The 20,800-nt window shown below is 32.4% G+C and overlaps 2 protein-coding genes and 1 pseudogene across 3 annotated transcripts; 2 read left to right on the top strand and 1 right to left on the bottom strand.

Annotated features, from left to right (window-relative positions):
- Positions 1-1,133: 1,133 nt before the first annotated feature.
- On the top strand, positions 1,134-3,773 carry LOC132029326 (transcription factor bHLH162-like). Of its 2 annotated transcripts, none has more exons than XM_059418627.1 (3): positions 1,134-1,351; positions 2,420-2,767; positions 3,460-3,773. In XM_059418627.1, the coding sequence occupies exons 1-3, from the start codon at positions 1,229-1,231 to the stop codon at positions 3,619-3,621; spliced, it is 633 nt and encodes a 210-aa protein (XP_059274610.1). In that variant the 5' UTR covers positions 1,134-1,228; the 3' UTR covers positions 3,622-3,773. The 2 variants fall into 2 exon arrangements, with proteins under 2 accessions (XP_059274610.1, XP_059274609.1); XM_059418626.1 differs by having other exon boundaries at positions 2,414-2,767.
- Positions 3,774-9,547: 5,774 nt separating this feature from the next.
- Positions 9,548-11,252, top strand: LOC132029325 (transcription factor bHLH162-like; annotated as a pseudogene).
- A 2,516-nt stretch (positions 11,253-13,768) lies between these two features.
- Positions 13,769-20,207, bottom strand: LOC132031156 (wax ester synthase/diacylglycerol acyltransferase 4-like). The gene is made up of 5 exons (XM_059421024.1): positions 19,863-20,207; positions 18,643-19,224; positions 15,857-16,213; positions 14,921-15,058; positions 13,769-14,175 (listed from the first exon to the last, which is right to left on the bottom strand). Exons 1-5 carry the CDS (start codon positions 20,079-20,081, stop codon positions 14,011-14,013), a joined length of 1,461 nt encoding a protein of 486 aa, XP_059277007.1. The 5' UTR covers positions 20,082-20,207; the 3' UTR covers positions 13,769-14,010.
- Positions 20,208-20,800: the final 593 nt, after the last annotated feature.

The following is a 20,800-nucleotide window of genomic DNA, read 5'->3' as shown; positions in this document are numbered from 1 at the left end:
TTGATTCTTTCAGTTTTTCTTCCCTTTTTTCTTTTCTCTTTATTCCTTTTACTTCCTTTTTTTCAATTGTACTTCTCTGAGGAGTGTTCAGCTTCAAGAATTCAATGAATTTGAATGAAGGAAAAGAAAGTGAAACATGCATGAACGTTAAAGTCTGCCCGTTTGCATGATTGATCGCATAACAAAAATATTATTGGTGTCAAATTTCACAACATAAATAATACATTTTCGTACTAAAATTGAGGTTGTGAGGCTACACGATTGTTACAGTTTCTCGACGTGGGGAACAAAACGATTTGCTTCCTTTTTAAGGTCGTTTGGTATGAAATAATAAATTTAGATCTGCTCCATTAACACTTTGTTTGGATGGTTGTTATATATCGTTTCATAATGTATCGTTCATATTGTAATGTGTTGTGTTGTGTTGTATTGTATTGTATTATTTTGATGAATACAACATTTGGATAGATTGTATCGTTTCCCGTCGTTACTTAATGTCACACGTCAGCAATTTGAAGGACAAACCTATAAAAATATGGGGTAAAATTATTATTAAAAGGTAGGGCAAAAGATAAAGAATTATTAAATAATAAACAAATACAAAATGAGAAGAAAAACTAAGGTAACAACGCAATCGCGACAAGTTATTATTTGAATAGTCCAACGATATTTTTTTTTTACTGTAATTTTTTCAAATCTTTTTAAATATTATAAATTATTATTTATTGTGATGAAATTTTCATTTCCAAGTTTACATTGAAAATTAGTTCGTTTAGACATCGTACTACTCTGAATCAGGACACATAAATTGAGACGGAGGAAATATTATTTTTGGTATAGAAACGGATTGAACTAATAATTCCACTTTGGCGTCAATTGAAGAAAGAGAGGAGATTAATTTGGGGAAAATAAGGAAAATTAAAGAAAGTGGGAAGAAGGAGAGATGAGGCAACCAAATGACGTTTTCATTTATTACGTTATCGTATCTTTTTTTCTTTTGTCATTTTGTGGCCATGTTGACCCCAATTTTATAAGTAGTTCATGAGTCATTATCATTATTATATAATCTTCTCGTGTGGAGCCCTTCCTTGTAAACTGAAGTAGTATATATAGTCTAAATATATATCCACAGCTCTCCAATTTTTCCTGAAATAGAAGAAAACATAACAAGAAATATTTAAAGCTAAGTTTCCTTAAACAGTACTACTAGACATAAGTCATCAAGAAAATGTATACTGGCAAGGGTTCAGCTCCAAAATTAGAAAGGAAGTATGTGGAGAAGAATAGAAGGAACCATTTGAAGACACTCTTTAACCAGCTCTATTCTCTGCTTCCACCTCATGCCTTTCAGGTTTGTTCTTTAATTTCGAAATATATTGTGGTCTGAATTTTATTTTTTTAGTTTTTTCTTTCTTTAGACACCTGGTACGTATTCGGAACCTATTGGCCGATTAATCTGAATTTGCGCGAAGAAATCAAAGGAGAATGCATTTTAGTCTCAATAGATTCAACATAATCCAGTATTTTTACATATACCGTAAATACATATGTGAATTATCACAAGAATGTAACAAATAGTATTATAGAGTGGTTTTGAACTCATAACACAACAAAAGTACAATCGCTCAGTGTTAAGAACATAAAGGTTTGAACACATTCAAATCCTAACTAGGCAATTAAGGGGTTTGAAATCATCTTCTTTTTCTAAATAGGACTTCCAATGTTCTATACCTCCTTTATGTTTTGTCTTTCGGAAAACTCACTTCTTGTTCTAAAGCTTACAACATATAGCTAGCGGTCAAAGAACTAAGACCCAAAAGAAGAAAAATAAATACAGATATAAACAGAATAAACTTGGTGTACTCATCACACATACAACATAATTTTAGTGATACATCTTCAATAATTTTTTTAAGTGATCGGGTTTTGCTAATCGATGCTCCTCCTCATTCGTTTTTGTTTATATGATACATTTTTCTTTTAATTTGTTCCAAAAAAAAAAAAACACACACACACACACACTCACACTTCTAAATTTGAAGATAATTAACTTTACTCTTCCCATTAATTTTACATATCCTTAATGAGAAACTTTTATGACAACACAAATATTTTGTCATGGTTAAGGACACAAGTCTCAAAAAATTTATAGCTAGTCACATAAATGCTATGCCATGTTTTAGACCATAAGTTTTAAAGGTTATCATTTCTTTCTACTCCGGGCCAATTTAAACTATGTTACATAAGTTAAAATTGATGTATACGTACTATATATCACTAGAGAATTACTGATGATACTCATGCAAGCTAATTCTTTCTTTTTCCCCTTCTAATAGTTGATAAATTGCTTATGCAATCAAGCTACTATTAGAAGTGCTAATTGATGAGCCTTCTCATATACTTATATCAAAAGTTGCAGGAAGCAATGGCATTGCCAGATCAAGTGGATGCAGCAGTAACGTACATAAAAAGCTTAGAAATCAAATTGGAGAAGAACAAAATGCAATTGGAAAAATTAAGGACGAGTAAAAAGAGGCCCAATTTATGCATGGCAATTCATGATCCTAATCCAACAACAAAATTATCTCCTCAGATTGAAGTCCATGAAATGAGCCCAACAATGGACGTAATTTTGATGACTGGCCTTGATAATTTAACTATGTTTTATAACATTATTCGATTACTCCATGAGGAAGGTTTTAAAGTAGTTAATGCCAATTTTTCACTCGAAGGGAACTCCACGATGCAGATTCTCCATGAAAATAAGGTCAGTATATGTTTCCTAAAAGGTTCAAGTGATTATACACATTGACAATATAAAAATAGTACCACCAATTTTAATCTGGAATTTAAGTTTTATTTACTTATAGTGTAGAAAATATTTACAAAATCAGATCTTCTTATAAGGTAATTCCAAGTAAATCTCAAAGCATAAGGTATTACAGACTAATTATTGGTAACTAAATTTAAGTTCTATGCACTGGCTTTATAAAATATAGTCAAATCATTTATTAGACGATATTGGCAGTTGGTAAAATTGGCAACTTAATTGCTATCACATGACCTGCAATGAAACGTTAAGATTCAGTCTTTACACTATTAGTGTATACTACTTAAATCCTTAGTAAACTGGTAAAAATAGTAACTCACATGCTATCATGTGTTAAAATTCACTAATATGTAGAAGTTCTTGGATGAGACGACGTCCTTTTTGAACGGTTTTCTTATTTATGCCTTACAAACTCAAAATAGATTTAATCAAGCCTCATACATATAACAATTGCTTTCTTATGTGCTCTTCACAATATTTTATACTGTCCAAAATCAAAGAAATTAATTAGTGCTAACAGCCTAAAAATTTGAAATGAAGTACTTCATATTCAGAAAAGGACTAGTAGTTCAAACTTATTTAGTGAAGCATAAGCTCATAATTTTAACACATTTTAAATTTCTGTGTAGATTATCGAGAATTCAACAATGGAAAGTAGAGCTACGACGGTGTGTAGCAGACTGAAGGAATTGCTTTATGGATCTTCTTCTCCAACTGATGATGATATTATTGAAACCCTACTGCGTTTATGGGACTACGATATCCAATCTGAAATGCTAAAGTTAATTTGATGTAACAGATTTATTATAACCACTAGGAACTCTTGAGTTGTAGCATAGAATTATAGCATGTTTGGATCGGCTTATTTTAAGTGCTTTTAAGCTAAAATAGCTTTAAACACTTTTATAGTGTTTGGATGAGATAAAAAAAAGTGTTTTAAGCATTTTTAAGCTAAAATAGTAAAAAAAAAAAAATCATAAGTTAGAATTCCTAACGCATGATTTATAAGCCAAAAGCTGAGGGTATATCGGAAACAACCTCTCTACCCCTATAAAGGTAGAGGTAAGGGCTACACTGGGTAATTTCTTGTTTGTTGTATGGTTTTTAAGCCAAAGGCATAAACCCATCCAAACAGGGCTGTTAATATTTTCAATATGCCATCATTAGTGTTGCGAGAGGAGTTAAATGGATTTTATTTGAAAAATGAACTAGAAAAAAGGAAACATGTCAAATTTCCTAAGGTCCTACGTCAGTGAGATCTTTTTGCTTGCTTTTAAAGAGAACTAAACAAACAACAAACTAGTCCGAATTAAGTGAGGGAATGAGAATCCAACAACATTTCATGCAGCACGCGACGAAATGCTTAAAGGCATATGTGAAATACCATTCATCAATTCAAAGTAAAACTCTTGATTAATAGACAAATTGACTAAACCATCAACTACCAAATTAGCTTCCATGTAAATACGGACAATAGACCACTCAGTTCCTACATAGCCAAGAGGTGACGTGTGGTTGACAATATCACCATTCCGATGAGACATGATTATTCAGACTGCAGCGCACATGAACTACACTAGCATTATCAATTTGCAAGGCAACTCTGTGTCACCCCTATTCTAGGCTTTCTGAAGGATAGTGAGAACTTCCCATAGCTCTGCTCTAAGTGATGTATAATTTTTAATCTTGACTAAAAAAACCTCCAAGCTACCCATCTCGTGCAGTCCCCGTCGAAATATTCCGTTGAATAATCTCATTTGTGTTCAAAAGCACTCACCCAACTCTAAGAGGTGGCCAACCGAACGAGACAACATGCTTGTTGTTAGACACTTTCCTAATATTCTTCAATGAAAGTTAGAAATTAAATAACACAAACTCCAACCATGCTAACAAGGGTTGTTACCATTTTGTCAACTGAAAGATACTCATTTTAAATAAAAGGGCATTATTATGCAGGGCCGGCTGGAGGGGGAAGCAACTAAAACAATTGCTTTAGGTTGCCCCAAAAAGAAGGCCCCAAATTTTTTTATTTTATATATTCATTATATATTATAAAAATTATGAATAAAAGAGATTATATTTTATACTTCTTTTCTTAAAATATGATACAAGTTATTGAAATAAATAATTTCAATTTTATACTCTTTCCGTCCCCATTTATGTGACATTCTTTCCTTTTTAGTTAGCAAAAAGAATGACATCTTTTCATATTTGATAAAAATCTAATTTTATAATTTTCGTTCTACCCTTTATGAGATGTTATAGCCAAAAAATTTCTATGGCGCGTTTGACACCAATTTTTTTTAAAAAAATCTTTGTTTTTCTCCTATACTTCGTGTCCAGTCAAACACATTCACATAAATTAGAGAGTAATAAACATTATGCAATATATAAGAGTGAACAAACTCATGACGACTTTGAAAATTTTAAGAAGATGAAGTCTCTTATAGAATTGATTATTTGTTATTAATAGTGGATTAAACCTTTTTTTTTTTTTTACTTCAAAATAGACTTGAATTGTTTTAAATGTATGAAATTATTTGACAACTACTCAGTGATACAAAATTGAAATTATTAGATTATGAGAAGTTATAAAAATATTATTGTAAACATCTATATTTGTTTCTTATACAAATATTTATTTAAATTTTAGTGAATAGAGCTACTAAATATTTCTAATAGTGGAAGCTAGCATGTAACTGAGTGGATAATCAAAATAGGTACAAGATGGTTTGTACACCATCTTCACAATATATATATATATATAAAATTTTATTAGGTAAATTTAAGGCCTCTTATAGAGGTTTGGCTTTAGGCTTCGGATTTCGTTGAGCCACCCCTGTTATTATGCCAAACTCAAATTTTTTCAGCAGGTGTGCCTAAAAAATTCTTTAATCATCATCATTTGTAAATCCCTTATATTTAGACATTAAATTATCAGTAAGACAACCATGGATATCAAGGCAGAGAAACGAGACATGTTCTCTGTATCACGAATGCGAATCCAAAGAAGTTGAGCATAAAACATGCAACATAGGTTCACTCTACTCCACAAGCCATGCAAGTACCTCTGAATAAGATGTCAGCGATATCTCTCCAAATTTACAAGAATTTTTTACACTTTAATACTATCATTTTAATATGTTTTGTAATTATTTGTGAAAAGCCATAGAGCGAAAAAAAAAAGAATTACATTCAAACCATCAAAAAAATATGAATAGCCAAGTGGCGCTCATTCATCCTACCATCGAGACTTAATACTACTAAAAAACAGGTATTTTCGACCTGAAAATTTCGACCTCACTTTTGGTCAAAAAAAAATTGACCTCATGTGGTCGAAATTTCCAATTTTTTTTTTATTTTCTTTAGGATTTCGACCACACAAGGTCTTTTTTTAACGAGAAAATATAATTTCAACTGCATGAGGTCGAAATTATTTTTCGTACAAATAATAAATGAAAAAAATAATTTTACACAAAAGTAAGTTATATAAATATAAAACAATTAATTAAAAAATTAAAAAAAAAAATCAAATTTTGACCGCATGAGGTCGAAATAATTAAGTCACATTCGGTCAAATCTGACTTAATTTTTTCGACCACATGCGGTCGAAAAATTTCAGTAAAAAATACACCCACAACCCGATGAGAATATTTCATCTCCCCCCAAAACTCTCTCTTCTCTTTCAAAAAAATCTTTACCCTCTCTAAACTCATCTCCCCCAACTTTCCATTTGACTATACTTTCCTCTTCTTCACCTAATTCCCTTTCTTCTACGTGCTTCTAAGTCCTAAAATAAAGCTCCAACAACTCCAAAAATACACAAATTAAACTTTATCAATCGGTGCAGCTTTATCAGAAATGGGGCAAGACACCGTATCTCCGGCCACCCACTACCACCGTTGTACTCCAAGTAGGCGACGCCATCCACCACTACCACCGGAGCAGCCACCAACCGCTGCCGACCGAACAGTGAGCTAGGTTAGTCTTTTTTTTTTTTTTTTTTTTTTTTTTTTTTTTTTTGGTTTTTGGTTTTCAATCTCATTTTATCATTATTAGTTGCATTACTTTGTATAGTTGTAGTTTAATTAGTAGATTTTTTAACTTTATTGATTGTTCAATGTTTGTTTTAGGGTTTAGAATGTTAACTTTATTTGAATGCTGTTGTTGTAATATTCAAATTGAAATTGAAATTAATTTGGTTTAAAGATAGCATTTGTGTTTAAAGTTGCAGCAGAGGTTAGATTATTTACTGCTTCACCATCAAAGCATCTGAACTGTAAGAAATCTTGTTCTTAACTCAAATGATTTCTCTGTTTGAAAAGCTAGTGTATTTTTTCTCTTTTAAAGGCTGATGATTTGAAATACAATCCATGTTCTCTTAATCATTTGCTAGCTCCAAAATCTGACCTTGTTGGTTATCGAATTCATGAGTCTAGACATGTAACGGCCCAACCGGAGGGCCATGACGGGCACCCGGAGCTAACCCACCGGGCACCTCTCAACATACTTCTATAATAAAAACTAGGTGAGCCACATGGCCTATTAGCAAACTCTATGCCTCAATAATACCATTTCCAACGGCTAAAACACTTTTATATCAACGTCCACAACTATGCCCATATACATATACATAAGCCAACAAGGCTAGCAAAACAATATACCAAAAAATATGAGCCGATCGGGCTAAAAGACTTTTAAATGTATACAACTGTCTACGAGCCTCTAGAGAGAGTATGTAACATCATATAGACGGGACAGAATCCTGCCATGCCCATATGTATATGCACAAAAGAATAGTACCCACAACTGCAGCTCCGAATCAAATGGAGCTTCTTTATGCGGTCTCTGGGCAAGTAGTCTATGGATCAAGTCTATCTACCTATCCACCTGTGGGCATGACGCAGCGTCCACAAATAAAAGGACGTCAGTACGAACAATGTACTGAGTATGTAAAGCATAATCAATAGTATAATAGAAGCATGAGAAATAACATAAGATAGAAGAGTCATGGGATGATAAAGCCATTTATACCTCTAGCGACGTTCATCATATTTTCTTACCCTTTTTCTAATGGGAACCTTTAGTTATATATGCTTACATACATAGTAGTACCATACCCGACCATAAAGGTTCAGTGTCTCACATACCCGGCGATGACAAGGCTCGGTGTTATACATACCTGGCCCTACCAAGGCTCAGTGTTATCCGTACCCAACTGCAGTGGTGCGCGCACGATAGATATCATACCTGGCCATATAAGCTCGGTGTTCTTAACAGTCATACTTTGATATACATATATATATATATATATAGACATACACATACACACACACATAGGAGTACATACGTATCCTCATCATCATCATCACTTTCATTATACCCTTCCTTAGAGGATTAACTATTATAGGATGAGACCAATGGTATCGTGAGAATATCAAGAATCATGAGCTTTAGTGATTCTAGGAACAAAGTCATCTTGGAAGACATTATGGAATTCACGTGAAGGTATACAACAATGGGTTCATACCTTAAGGAAAGAAGGGTTAGCCTTACATACCTCTTTGTCTTCTTAACTACTTAACGTTCACCGCCAAAGCTTGAGAAATCTACATTAAAAAGAAATTCATACCAAGGTTAAGTCTTAAGGACACTCTTAAATTTAAACTAGAATAATTCAGGAGTTAATGAAAATTAGGCAGCATTTCCCCTATTTCATCGGCTTCCACCATATCGCAAAATAACTCCCAAACAACTATAATAACATCCACAATATCATAATCAAGTAGTCATATTCCATTGAGTCTTAAAATTTATTCTCATATTCAACTTATATCAACAACTTCACACCAACCCTTTGCACAATCTTATACAACACTTCCTTGTCATCATTAATACCCTTCATAACAAGATTATATTCATAGCATACTAAGAATCATGACTCAAGTTAGTTTACCACTCAAAAATATCATGAAATCTACGTTTGGACCTCATTTTCCACTTTCTTCCCTCACCCAAGTTATTCAACAACCAAGCATGCTTAAAAACATGAAATAGACATGAAAACTAACCTTTTATCTCATAGGAATGGGCTTTGGATCAAGTTACCAACTTGTATGAAAACCCTAGCTTCAATACCAAAGAAATTCTTGAAGTCTACCAACCCTAGTGAGTCTTCCAACACATGGATATCTTGATTCTTGCCTCTTGATCTTTGATTTCTCTTGGGTTTGGTCCAATATATGTATGAGAAGGTTCTAGAGCTCTCAAGGGTTTGGGAGAAGTAGAAAAATGAAAAATAAGAACAAGGGTCATCTATTTATATTAAAAGAACAAAGCTGCCCGACCAAGTTATACTGTCCGTATAATCCCACCATGGAAACACCCTTCTCTGCCATGGTTATACGGACCATTTATACAGGCCGTATAGCTTATACGGTCCGTATAAGTGGTCGTACAACCCACAGTTTTCCGAAAACTTCTCTCGTCGGTTCGTTCAACCTCCAATCCTTGTGGAACCTTATTAACACTTCATTAACCATACAAGAGGCCCTATAGCCCCTCTTCAAGACATTACTAAATAAATATTAGCTCAAATAGCAAAAACCTCTCCAAACATAACTTACATTTCACTTCCTTCAACGAACTTAGTTTCACATATCCATATGACTTCAAAATCCTATGGTACACACTTTGTTTATATGATAAATTTTTCTTTTAATTTGTTCCAAAAAAAAAATGACACACTTCTAAATTTGAAGATAATTAACTTTACTCTTCCCATTAATTTTACATATCCTTAATGAGAAACTTTTATGACCACACAAATATTTTGTCATGGTTAAGGACACAAGTCTCAAAAAATTTATAGCTAGTCACATAAATGCTATGCCATGTTTTAGACCATAAGTTTTAAAAGTTATCATTTCTTTCTACTCCGGGCCAATTTAAACTATGTTACATAAGTTAAAATTGATGTATACGTACTATATATCACTAGAGAATTACTGATGATACTCATGCAAGCTAATTCTTTTTTTTTTCCCCCTTCTAATAGTTGATAAATTGCTTATGCAATCAAGCTACTATTAGAAGCGCTAATTGATGAGCCTTCTCATATACTTATATCAAAAGTTGCAGGAAGCAATGGCATTGCCAGATCAAGTGGATGCAGCAGTAACGTACATAAAAAGCTTAGAATCAAATTGGAGAAGAACAAAATGCAATTTGAAAAATTAAGGACGAGTAAAAAGAGGCCCAATTTATGCATGGCAATTCATGATCCTAATCCAACAACAAAATTATCTCCTCAGATTGAAGTCCATGAAATGAGCCCAACAATGGACGTAATTTTGATGACTGGCCTTGATAATTTAACTATGTTTTATAACATTATTCGATTACTCCATGAGGAAGGTTTTAAAGTAGTTAATGCCAATTTTTCACTCGAAGGGAACTCCACGATGCAGATTCTCCATGAAAATAAGGTCAGTATATGTTCCTAAAAGGTTCAAGTGATTATACACATTGACAATATAAAAATAGTACCACTAATTTTAATCTGGAATTTAAGTTTTATTTACTTATAGTGTAGAAAATATTTACAAAATCAGATCTTCTTATAAGGTAATTCCAAGTAAATCTCAAAGCATAAGGTATTACAGATTAATTATTGGTAACTAAATTTAAGTTATATGCACTAGCGTTATAAAATATAGTCAAATCATTTATTAGAAGATATTGGCAGTTGGTAAAATTGGCAACTTACTTGCTATCACATGACCTGCTATGACACGTTAAAATTAGTCTTTACACTATTAGTGTATACTACTTAAATCCTTAGTAACCTGGTAAAAATAGTAACTCACATGCTATCACGTGTTAAAATTCACTAATATGTAAAAGTTCTTGGATGAGACGTCCTTTTGGAACAGTTTTCTTATTTATGCCTTACAAACTCAAAATAGATTTTAATCAAGCTACATACATATAACAATTGCTTTCTTATGTGCTCTTCACAATATTTTATACTGTCCAAAATCAAAGAAATTAATTAGTGCTAACAGCCTAAAAATTTGAAATGAAGTACTTCATATTCAGAAAAGGACTAGTAGTTCAAACTTATTTAGTGAAGCATAAGCTCATAATTTTAACACATTTTAAATTTCTGTGTAGATTATCGAGAATTCAACAATGGAAAGTAGAGCTACGACGGTGTATAGCAGACTGAAGGAATTGCTTTATGGATCTTCTTCTCCAACTGATGATGATATTATTGAAACCCTACTGCGTTTATGGGACTACGATATCCAATCTGAAATGCTAAAGTTAATTTGATGTAACAGATTTATTATAACCACTAGGAACTCTTGAGTTGTATCATAGAATTATAGCATGTTTGGATTGGCTCATTTTAAGTGCTTTTAAGCTAAAATAGCTTTTAAGCAAATAGAAAAAATAAGTCAAAAATCATAAGTTAGAATTCCTAACGTATGACTTATGATTCATAAGCCAAAGGCATACACTCTTAATATTTGTAATATGCCGTTAATGGTATCGCTAGAGAAGTTAAATGGATTTTATTTGAAAAATGAACAAGAGAAAAGGAAAGCATGTCAAATTTCCTGAGGTCATACGTCAGTGAGATCTTTTTTCTTTCTTTTAAAAAGAAGTAAACAAACTAGAAAGTAGCCCGAATTAAGTGAGGGAATGAGATTCCAACAACATCTCATGCAGCACGCGACGAAATGCTTGAAGGCATATGTGAATACCATTCATTAATTTGAAGTGAAACTCTTGATTAAAAGCAAAATTGACTAAACCATTAGCTTCCATGTAAATATGGGCAATAGACCACTCAGTTCCAACATAGCCAAGAGGTGATGTGTGGTTGACAGTATCACCATTCAGATGAGACATCGTTCTGCAGCGCACATGAACTACACTAACATTATCAATTTGCAAGGCAACTCGGCGTCACCCCCTATCCTAGGGTTTCTGAAGGATAGTGAGAACTCCCCACAGCTCTGCTCTAAATGATATATACTTTTTAGGGAAAAGGGTAAAAAATGCCCCTCTACTTTGGGAAAAGGCTAAAAATATCCTCCGTTACAAATTTGGGTCAAAAATACCCCTCCGGTCATTCAAGTTTTCTAATATACCCCTATCCTAACGGATATCACCAAATTCCCTAAAATAACCTGATTTCATTTTTAAACCTGCTCCAATTAGACCCGACCTAACCACATAAAAAATCCATATGCGACCAACTTGTTACCGAGTCCTACATCTAGAGCCACTAGGCATAGGAGCAAGTAACCCACATGGATTTTTTATTTTAGTTGGGTCGGGTTTAAATGGAGTGAGTTTGAAAATGAAATCGGGTTATTTTGGGGATTTCCGTTAAGACAGGGGTATATTTGAAAACTTCAATGACGGGAGGGGTATTTTTGTCCCAAATTTGTAATGGAGGATATTTTTAGCTCTTTTCCCAAAGTAGAGGGGTATATTTGACCCTTTTCCCTACATTTTAATCTTGATTAAAAAAACCTCAAAGCCACTCATCACCGGAATCGCGAAATACATCTTGTATAGTCCCCATTGAAATATTCCTTTGAATAATCTCATTTGTGTTCAAAAACACTCACCCAACTCTAAGAGGTGGCCAGCCGAACGAGACAACATGAACCATGATAAGAAGGGTTGTTACCAATTTGTCAACCGAAAGATATTCATTTAAAATAAAAGAGCATTATTATGCCAAACTCAAATTTTTTTAGCAGGGGTGCCTAAAACAAAATTCTCCAATCATCATCATCTGTAAATCCCTTATATTTAGACATTAAATTATCAGTAAGCCAACCATGAATATCAAGAGCAGAGAAACGAGACATGTTCTCTGTATCACGAATGTGAATCCAAAGAACTTGAGCATAATACATTAATCACATAGAACATGCAACACAGGTTCACTCTACTACTAATTATTTTTCAAACGTTGTCAGACAAAAAATGATCAAACTTTATAAGAACCTCATATATCGCAGCAACTGTGAAGGAACCACTGGCGCTATTCTTCCAAAAAAATTCATCATCTCCAAATTGTTGACTAGGAGTCAGAAAACTAACAATTAACTCCACTATCTGTTGCAGAACATAGTGAGAATGGACCTGGAAATTTCAGTCTCCATTACGCCAACAACATCCACTACTCCAATTAATGCAAAATACGATTAGGGATAAAAATTATCAACAACCTCAACTAAAAATTCATTCATCAAACAAATGTCATACCGAAAGAAACAAGTTTTACCATTAGCAGTTGATCAACAAAGTTATGATGAATAAAAGGTCCTATGGTCCATACGGTTGTCGCCCCAGAAGAAGGGAAAAGTGAAGGCGGAGGCTTACTTTTGATCCCATATTTTCCTTCGAACACCGAGATCCATAAGGCATGAGGTTTCAAGATAAATCTCTAATAAAAAGCTTGAAAATAAAAGCATCATTAAATTTGCTTAGACTATTAATGCCAAGACCTCCATTCTCATTTTTCAAGTGAAGCCTGTTCCAATTTACAAGATGCATTTTGCGAGAATCCATGTTGCTTCCCGAAGCAAAATTCTTACACAACTTTCAATTTTGGAGCAGATAGATTTAGGGATAACAGGGCGTATGACGCTTGTTAATTCGGTTTTTACATCAGTGAGATTTTACTTGTGACCCTAGAATTTAGTTGACTAACAAGTCCAATAGGATGGATAGAATGCGTCTACCTTTAACGCGAGTGTTGGTAATGGAAAACTTTTTGGTACGGACACTTCTTCTTTTAATGTTCCTTATATACGCCTCATGAATCTGGATTAGTCGTGCCTCAAAGCAAATGCGGACATCAGATGAAAAACCAAACAAATGAAAAAGATTATAGTTGAAAATGGGAAATGATCAAACAACTCTGTAAATATATTGCTTTTCTTGGCTATAAAAAATACAAGTAGAATGGGAAACAGAAACACAGAGTTAACAAATGAATATATGATGCACCTGCAAAGCTATACTGATCAATTTCCAATGCTTACAAAATAAATTGCGAATCAGAAAGCACATGATTCTTTTTTTTTTTTTTTTTTTGGAAAAACAGAAAATTAGGAAAAGAGCAGCAACTAGAGTCCAAACTTTATGAATTAATTTGCAGGTTTGGAAGAAGCAGAAGGAAATGCAGCTTTGAAAATCCTATCAAAGGCATTCTCAATGCTAAACTTGAACTTTTGTGGATCAATGAGACCTTTCTCTGTTCCCACTGCCACCCTTAACTTCCCCATATAGCTCATCATTGTTATTGTTAAACTCTGCATGCAAATCACCAAACTCCATTAGGTGTATGTAGTGGAATGACATTTTATAACAAAAAAATATTAAGAGAGAGAAATTAAGCCACATATAAAGATTTTACACTATCAGTGTAATTTAACCGCAAGTTATTTAAGGCAACATGTATTTTCCATGTAAAAAAAATTACTTCGAGAAATAAAAGGAACATGTATTTTCCATGTAAAATTTGAGAAAGTCGCATATGATTATTCTAACATAACGGTCATTCAAAAATTGGTACATGACATTTTAATAAATTTGAAAGAAATTGTACTGAGAAGTAATCTATATAGAACTTCTGACACGCGCATTTTTGTCCAGGGTCCTGTTTATGTAACTGATCATGATATTATCCTACCACCTATGTAGAAATCATTGATAATACACAATTACATATAGTCAATTTAACAACACCATTAATTTTTTTATTGGACTACAAATAGAGAAAACTCTAGATTATCGAAACAACTATCTATTTCGGTTTTGAATTCCTCTCTTCATCTCCTTTTTTTTTTTAATCACCAATTAATGTTTTTCGTATAAATCCGTCAAAATTGTACTCATCGTGACAGATTTTTCATCAGAAATTATGATATTCTAGTTGTATTATACAACTATCTATCAAGATATACTTAATAGTATCAATATTTTTACACTGTTAATACATATATAAGTTTAAATTTAAAAAAAAAAAAAAAAATCAGAGGATGTAATGTATTTTACCTCAGGAACACCAACCACCATGAAGTACAAGCCTTTAACAGGATGATTTGCCAAAGCCATTCGTTCCATTGGGCCAATCATGTTTGATATTGTCATGCTTGAGTTCTTCAACGTGTTATGGATATATTTAGCCGTTACCTATAACACCAACAATCCAAATTGTCAAAAACTGTGTTTTTTCTGTATGCTTATTTTCTTTTTTGGGCCAGACCTAGTTCGAGAAATCTGTAGCACAAAAGCCATTCTCTGATAATATTTTTTAAATTTTTAGTTGGTGAGTAGAAATATTTCAGGAAAAACATTCTTAAGATTGATAATAAAGTTGAAAAATTGGGTAAATAATGTGGTAAAAAAATTATAAAGAACAATAATAATGTCAAAAAGGGTTGGTTGGAGCAATAAAATGATATTATGAGTTAAGATATATAATTTTGAAGGAAAATGACTTTATTTCATAAATTAGGGAAGTCATTTTTGCCCTTTTAGTGAAAAATAAAATATTTTAAGTAACCAAACACTAGAAAATAATAAATTTTAAAATATGTTTGGAAAATATTTTTCGTAGTACAAAACACACTTATAGCCTGTTTGGCCAAACTACGAGGAAGTCAAAAAATGTGCCTATATTAGAGAATTGAGATATCAATTTGGCTAATCTTTTAGGACAAAACAAGTGCTTTTGAGTAGTAACTAGTAACAAAAACTATTTTTCAGAAGTTAAAAATAGTTTTTCCCCGGAAGCACTTTTGATACCTTGACCAAGCACAATTATTGCTGTATTATTGGCAAAAGTGATTTTCAAATTGATTAGCTGAACACAAATCGCTACTTTCTAAAAATGCTTTTGACAGAAAAAATACTTTTCAAATAAGCAGATTTAGAAAACTTCGCCAAACGGCTTATTAAGTATATCACTTAATAGAGTGAGAGATTCACCTCGGGACCTCTGTACTTTTGCAAAGTCTCAAGCAATTTGCCAGTAAAAATAACAGCTGCAGAGTTTCTTTTTCTCTGAATAACGTCTTGTGCTTTGAACACAAAGCTGAGAGGATTAGACGATGACTCTTCTTTATCAATTTTTGGAACTGATACATGTAGAAATGCAAATTGATTTCCCCATTTAGATTCATTGCTAGTCTGCCACATTTCTTTCACTGATTTATATCCTGCAATATTTCTAGTGTTGAGCAACACCAATGCTGTTGAATTTGCATTTTTCTGCTCATACTTCATTTCCTCGATGTATAATCTTACTCCCAAGAACAAGACTCCACATATAACATCGTTGATCGTCTGTCACAGAAAAATATCATAAATTTAAATAGTAAATTCCATTGATAATGTTAATTAATAGGAGTAAAATTTTATACAATCGGGTGCAATTTAATGTGTTGCAAAAGTTTATTTTTTCATAATTCCAGTTTACTAATTCTATTCATCACAAACAATTATGAAGTATATAGTTATCTTTTAAGCGACCTGATCGTTTAATAATTGTTACTATTATAACAAATTAAATAATATCCGGGCATGACCCCATTCAATCTCATGTTGGACAGTTGTCTATTTCCTATTTTATGGTAAAGGAAAAGATTTCTATAAATTATCAGTCTAGAATGCTGAAGTGGGATCATAGCACAGCAGATAGGTGCATTGAAAATATTAATTAGAAAGGTGCAATGCTAAAAGCTTACCTTGCTGGATACACAATTCAATTCTCAACTACTGCAATGACTGATGTTAATTAGTTCGACAATACATATAAAGAGGGTTCGAACTTTTCCAATGAATTTAAGTTATATACATATCAAGAAATTTTACAATATCAGTGCAGTTTAACTGGTCATAGTAAATTCTCACTCTATTTTCGCTGCACTACATCAAGCTCAATATGAAGAATACTTACTTATTGATATTAGTCATTTTTCTTAATTACATAAAATAATCAATACATTATCGTTGCATTGAACTTATTCAGTATTATTTTCGAATTTTGATGATCATACTAGTATATATGGATTTGCAGCTCATGACACTTATGTGTTGACATTAAAGATGAGCAACAACTAAAAAAGGTTGAAATTTAATGTCCGTCATGGAAGTTGTTACCGAATTGTCTATCTACTACTATTGGAGTATTAACTTCTGCATTTTCAGGTTCACCCTGCCCAATTTAATTCCATATTGCCATAACTCAATTGAAAATTGCATTTTCGATGAAAGGTTCAATATCAAGCATGCTGGCAGATGAGGGAGTTAATTCTCTTATCGTCCAGGCAAGAACTACTTGGCAAGGAATAAAGTAATAGCTAATCTGTCTAAGCTTTAGTGGCAGAGTTATCCGATATCTGATATCTGTACTGGTGAACATAATAAGTACTCAGTGAAATAATTGAAGTACATACAAACTGACCTGGATATCATCATCATAATAAAAAAACTGACCTGAATACCACCATCATAATAAAAAAGAAAGTGTCTACTTTACGTTTGTACTACCTAAAATTGTTTTATTTTTCCCTTTGTTACATTTTTGGTCCGCTCATATCCATGTTATTAGCAAATGATTTTGTGTTTGTCTTTGTCATTAACGGTGCGTCAGTGTGAAACAGGTGGACTCTTCTTATGTGTCCAAATACTTTGAGAAAAATGGTATGCATTTAACCCCAACTTAATTATAGTTTAACATTAGCCTCAAGTTGGAGGTCCGTTAGAGATCAAGAACAAAAAGTGAAACTTTTTCCTAACAACTGGAACAATAATATCACTAGTGTCCATCACCCAGCCATCCCTCTTTTATGAATTTAGTACTTGAAGCATTAAATGTCATCTTTCAATTGCAACTACCTTTGAACTAAGAAGACAATTAATAACTTCCACATCTATTTTACCTGTAATTGCTCCTTGCAAATTGCAAGTATAGCATTATTTTAGAATTATAACTAACTCCATCCCAAAATAAGTGTCATCTTAGCAAAAAAAAAAAAAAAAAAAAACTGTCCCAATATAAGTGTCACCTTAGAAATTCAAGACAAAAATTGGTAGGTGTTTCCAACTATGCCCTTAGTGTTAAAGTAGTCCTCTTTAATATTGTTCAATTCTCAAAAAACATCTAATTAATAAATAGGATAGTTTAGTAAATTTCACATTGTATTTATTGATTTCTTAAAGGGCGTGATTTTTGTTGAGGCGACACTTATTTTGGGACGGAGAAAGTATTAATTCCTAGGAAAAACCCGCAAAGCCAAAAAAAAAAAAAAAAAAAAAAAAAAAGGAGGAGCACTTATTTGCAATGCTTTATTAATTAAAGATAGACATGTCCTTTCCTAACCTAATTTGTCGGAGTCATTTATTCTTTCGTTTCAATTTATATGATACACTTTTAAAAAAATAATTAATTATGTTAAAAAGAATATCAAAGTCTTATATTAAAAATAATTTAATTTAAAATTATTATTTTACTCATAATGAGATAGCTACAAAACTGTTTGACGCTTATTTTAGGTCATATATTTCTAAAGCTTTTCTTTTTACTTATATTTGGTGCCTAATCAAAAAAGGTCACATAATTAAATTGAGATGGTGCGAGTATCAATTTTGATTAACTCATTACTTACAAACAAAAAGATTTCTCTCAATTAAATAATCAAGAATGCATCCAAGAAGCATCAATCATAAACTTAAAAAAAATCCATTAAATAAATAGAAATTAAATGACATACCACTTTAAGATTGGACTTAATTTGCTTGAGATGATCAAGAGAGAATTCCAGGGTTGTAATATCAATAGGTCTAAACTCCACTCCTTCATCTCCAGACCTAATTGGTGTCTTCTCATCTTCAAGATTAGTGCTCTTCAATAAACTCCATCCAAAATCCAAGAAAGTATTAACAACCCCACTAACCATTTGAGCCACATTAGCACAAAACCTCTTCTTATAACCACTTTCCAAATTGGGATTAGTACTATTAAATGCTGGAAATGTTAAGGGAAGTGAAGGATCATCACCTCTTTGTAAGCAAGAAAGTAGAGCTCCCATTAGGGAAAAACCATCACCAAGTGAATGGTGAAGTTTAAAGACTAAATTTCCAGCTGATTTGGTAGTTGGATATTTGAATATGTGAATTTCCCAGAGTGGCCTGCTTTGTGGGAGTTGTTCCATAGCAATCTTGGTTATGTATTCGTTGAAGCAATTATCATAGAATTCTTTTGATTTTCCTTCTGGAAAAATAGGCACATTTATGTGATCTTTGTGGTTCACATCTACTTTCTTCCATTGTTTGTCTCCATTTTTGTCTCTCACCTAATCCAAACAAGAAAAATAAGGAAAAAAAGTTAAAGAGGGGAAAAAGAAAAGGAAAAAAAAGAAGAGGAAGAAGGTAAACACATTTCATTGCTCATACATGTAACTTTTAGTATAAGTCAAACTAATTAGCAAAATGTGATGCTAACAATCTAGTAGTTAATTAGCAAAACAAGTGCTAGTATATAGATACACACCCTAATAAAAGAAATTATACACTATTAGATCACATAAAAAATTATTACAAGTAACTTTTAGTATAAGTAAAACTAGTTGCTTGAAAAATAACATGAACGGTCTACAACAGATCAAATTACACTTATATTATAAAAATTCTTTACATTATCAGTATTAACCTGCATATAATTACTTCAAAGAAGAGGTAAACGAAAGTATTAGTCTATGTTGCCCGGATCCTCAAACTAACAATGCAGATGTATTCGTGTCCGATCTAAGAAATGAATTACATTTGAAAGTCCTCGTGACGGCATTCTTGAAGAGTCCAAGCAACAAAGATTTCAAGAAATATAATCTTATTAAAAAAAAAAAAATAAAAAAAGAAACTTCACCATTCGATTAGCAAAAATGAGCCACCACATATATACTCACACAACATGAGAGAAAGGGAAAGGAAGTACCATAATAGAAGAAAAACGAGGATTAATGGGGACAAAAACATCCTTAAGCAATGTCATGGTGCAAGAATCATCTATAGGAATTTCAGATTCCAACACACAAATAACAGAAATCGACAAGACAGAACTCGTAAAATACTGCCCGGTAGGGCTAACAGGAAATGATTCTTCTTGTTCTTCTTCTTCTTCCTTTACCATTCTCTTCACATTGACTTTCATCATTTTGTTTTTATTTTGTTCACAATGTACTATGTCCTGTGGCTCTTTGAGTCTTTACCTTATATAAAAATTGGTAAAGCTAGCCAAGTCGGTGAATAATATATTACTACTAGTAACTATTAATTCCTTGTATTTATTGGATGAAGGCATATATAATTGGATTCATATGGTTATGATAAATTTTCTAGTTGGGGAAAAGATATGGACACTCTTTCATCATTGACTTCTTGTCAACAAACTTTGGCAGCTGAGGCGTCTTTATTGGATTATTAATAAAGGAAATACTATGTCGTACTGCTTTGATTATACTTTTAATTGCTCATAAGTCATAAGTTGACAGACCAAAACATGTTAGACTAGTTTATTTGTCTCTAATTAAGGGACGTGTTTGAGGATTTGCAAAAAAAAAAAAAAAAATACATCAATAATTCTTTAGTCCTTTCTATTTATTAGACCTACGAACTACTCACAAAAGTAGTTAACATTAATAACATTGCCTTAATTTGTAGAGCTGGATCCAAAATTTAAACTTTATGAGTTTGAGTAGTATTAAATTTTGTCATAATTCATTTTACTAGTTTCGAATTTAATTATTTGTATTTTTTTTAGCAAAAAAGTTTAACTAGTATACAAGCTCCGTAATGCATAAATGCAGAGTAAGGTGTTGGGATATATACTATTAACCATGTGTTTGGATATAGTATTTATTATAGAACAATTAT

This window comes from Lycium ferocissimum, chromosome 9 (genome assembly GCF_029784015.1).
Source record: "Lycium ferocissimum isolate CSIRO_LF1 chromosome 9, AGI_CSIRO_Lferr_CH_V1, whole genome shotgun sequence".
In the NCBI taxonomy this organism is placed as follows: Eukaryota; Viridiplantae; Streptophyta; class Magnoliopsida; order Solanales; family Solanaceae; genus Lycium; species Lycium ferocissimum.
This window is presented reverse-complemented; position numbering and strand designations above follow the sequence as displayed.

What these genes read in the sequence shown, in the direction of transcription:
- LOC132029326 (XM_059418626.1), top strand. Translation starts at nt 1,229, where the DNA reads ATGTATACTGGCAAGGGTTCAGCTCCAAAATTAGAAAGGAAGTATGTG. An exon ending in TTCCACCTCATGCCTTTCAG is followed by an intron (nt 1,352 to 2,413) that starts GTTTGTTCTTTA and finishes TTATATCAAAAG; the next exon opens with TTGCAGGAAGCAATGGCATT. An exon ending in AGATTCTCCATGAAAATAAG is followed by an intron (nt 2,768 to 3,459) that starts GTCAGTATATGT and finishes ATTTCTGTGTAG; the next exon opens with ATTATCGAGAATTCAACAAT.
- LOC132031156 (XM_059421024.1), bottom strand. Translation starts at nt 20,081, where the DNA reads ATGATGAAAGTCAATGTGAAGAGAATGGTAAAGGAAGAAGAAGAAGAA. An exon ending in CTCGTTTTTCTTCTATTATG is followed by an intron (nt 19,225 to 19,862) that starts GTACTTCCTTTC and finishes TGTTTGGATTAG; the next exon opens with GTGAGAGACAAAAATGGAGA. An exon ending in TGGTGGTTGGTGTTCCTGAG is followed by an intron (nt 14,176 to 14,920) that starts GTAAAATACATT and finishes ATTTGCATGCAG; the next exon opens with AGTTTAACAATAACAATGAT.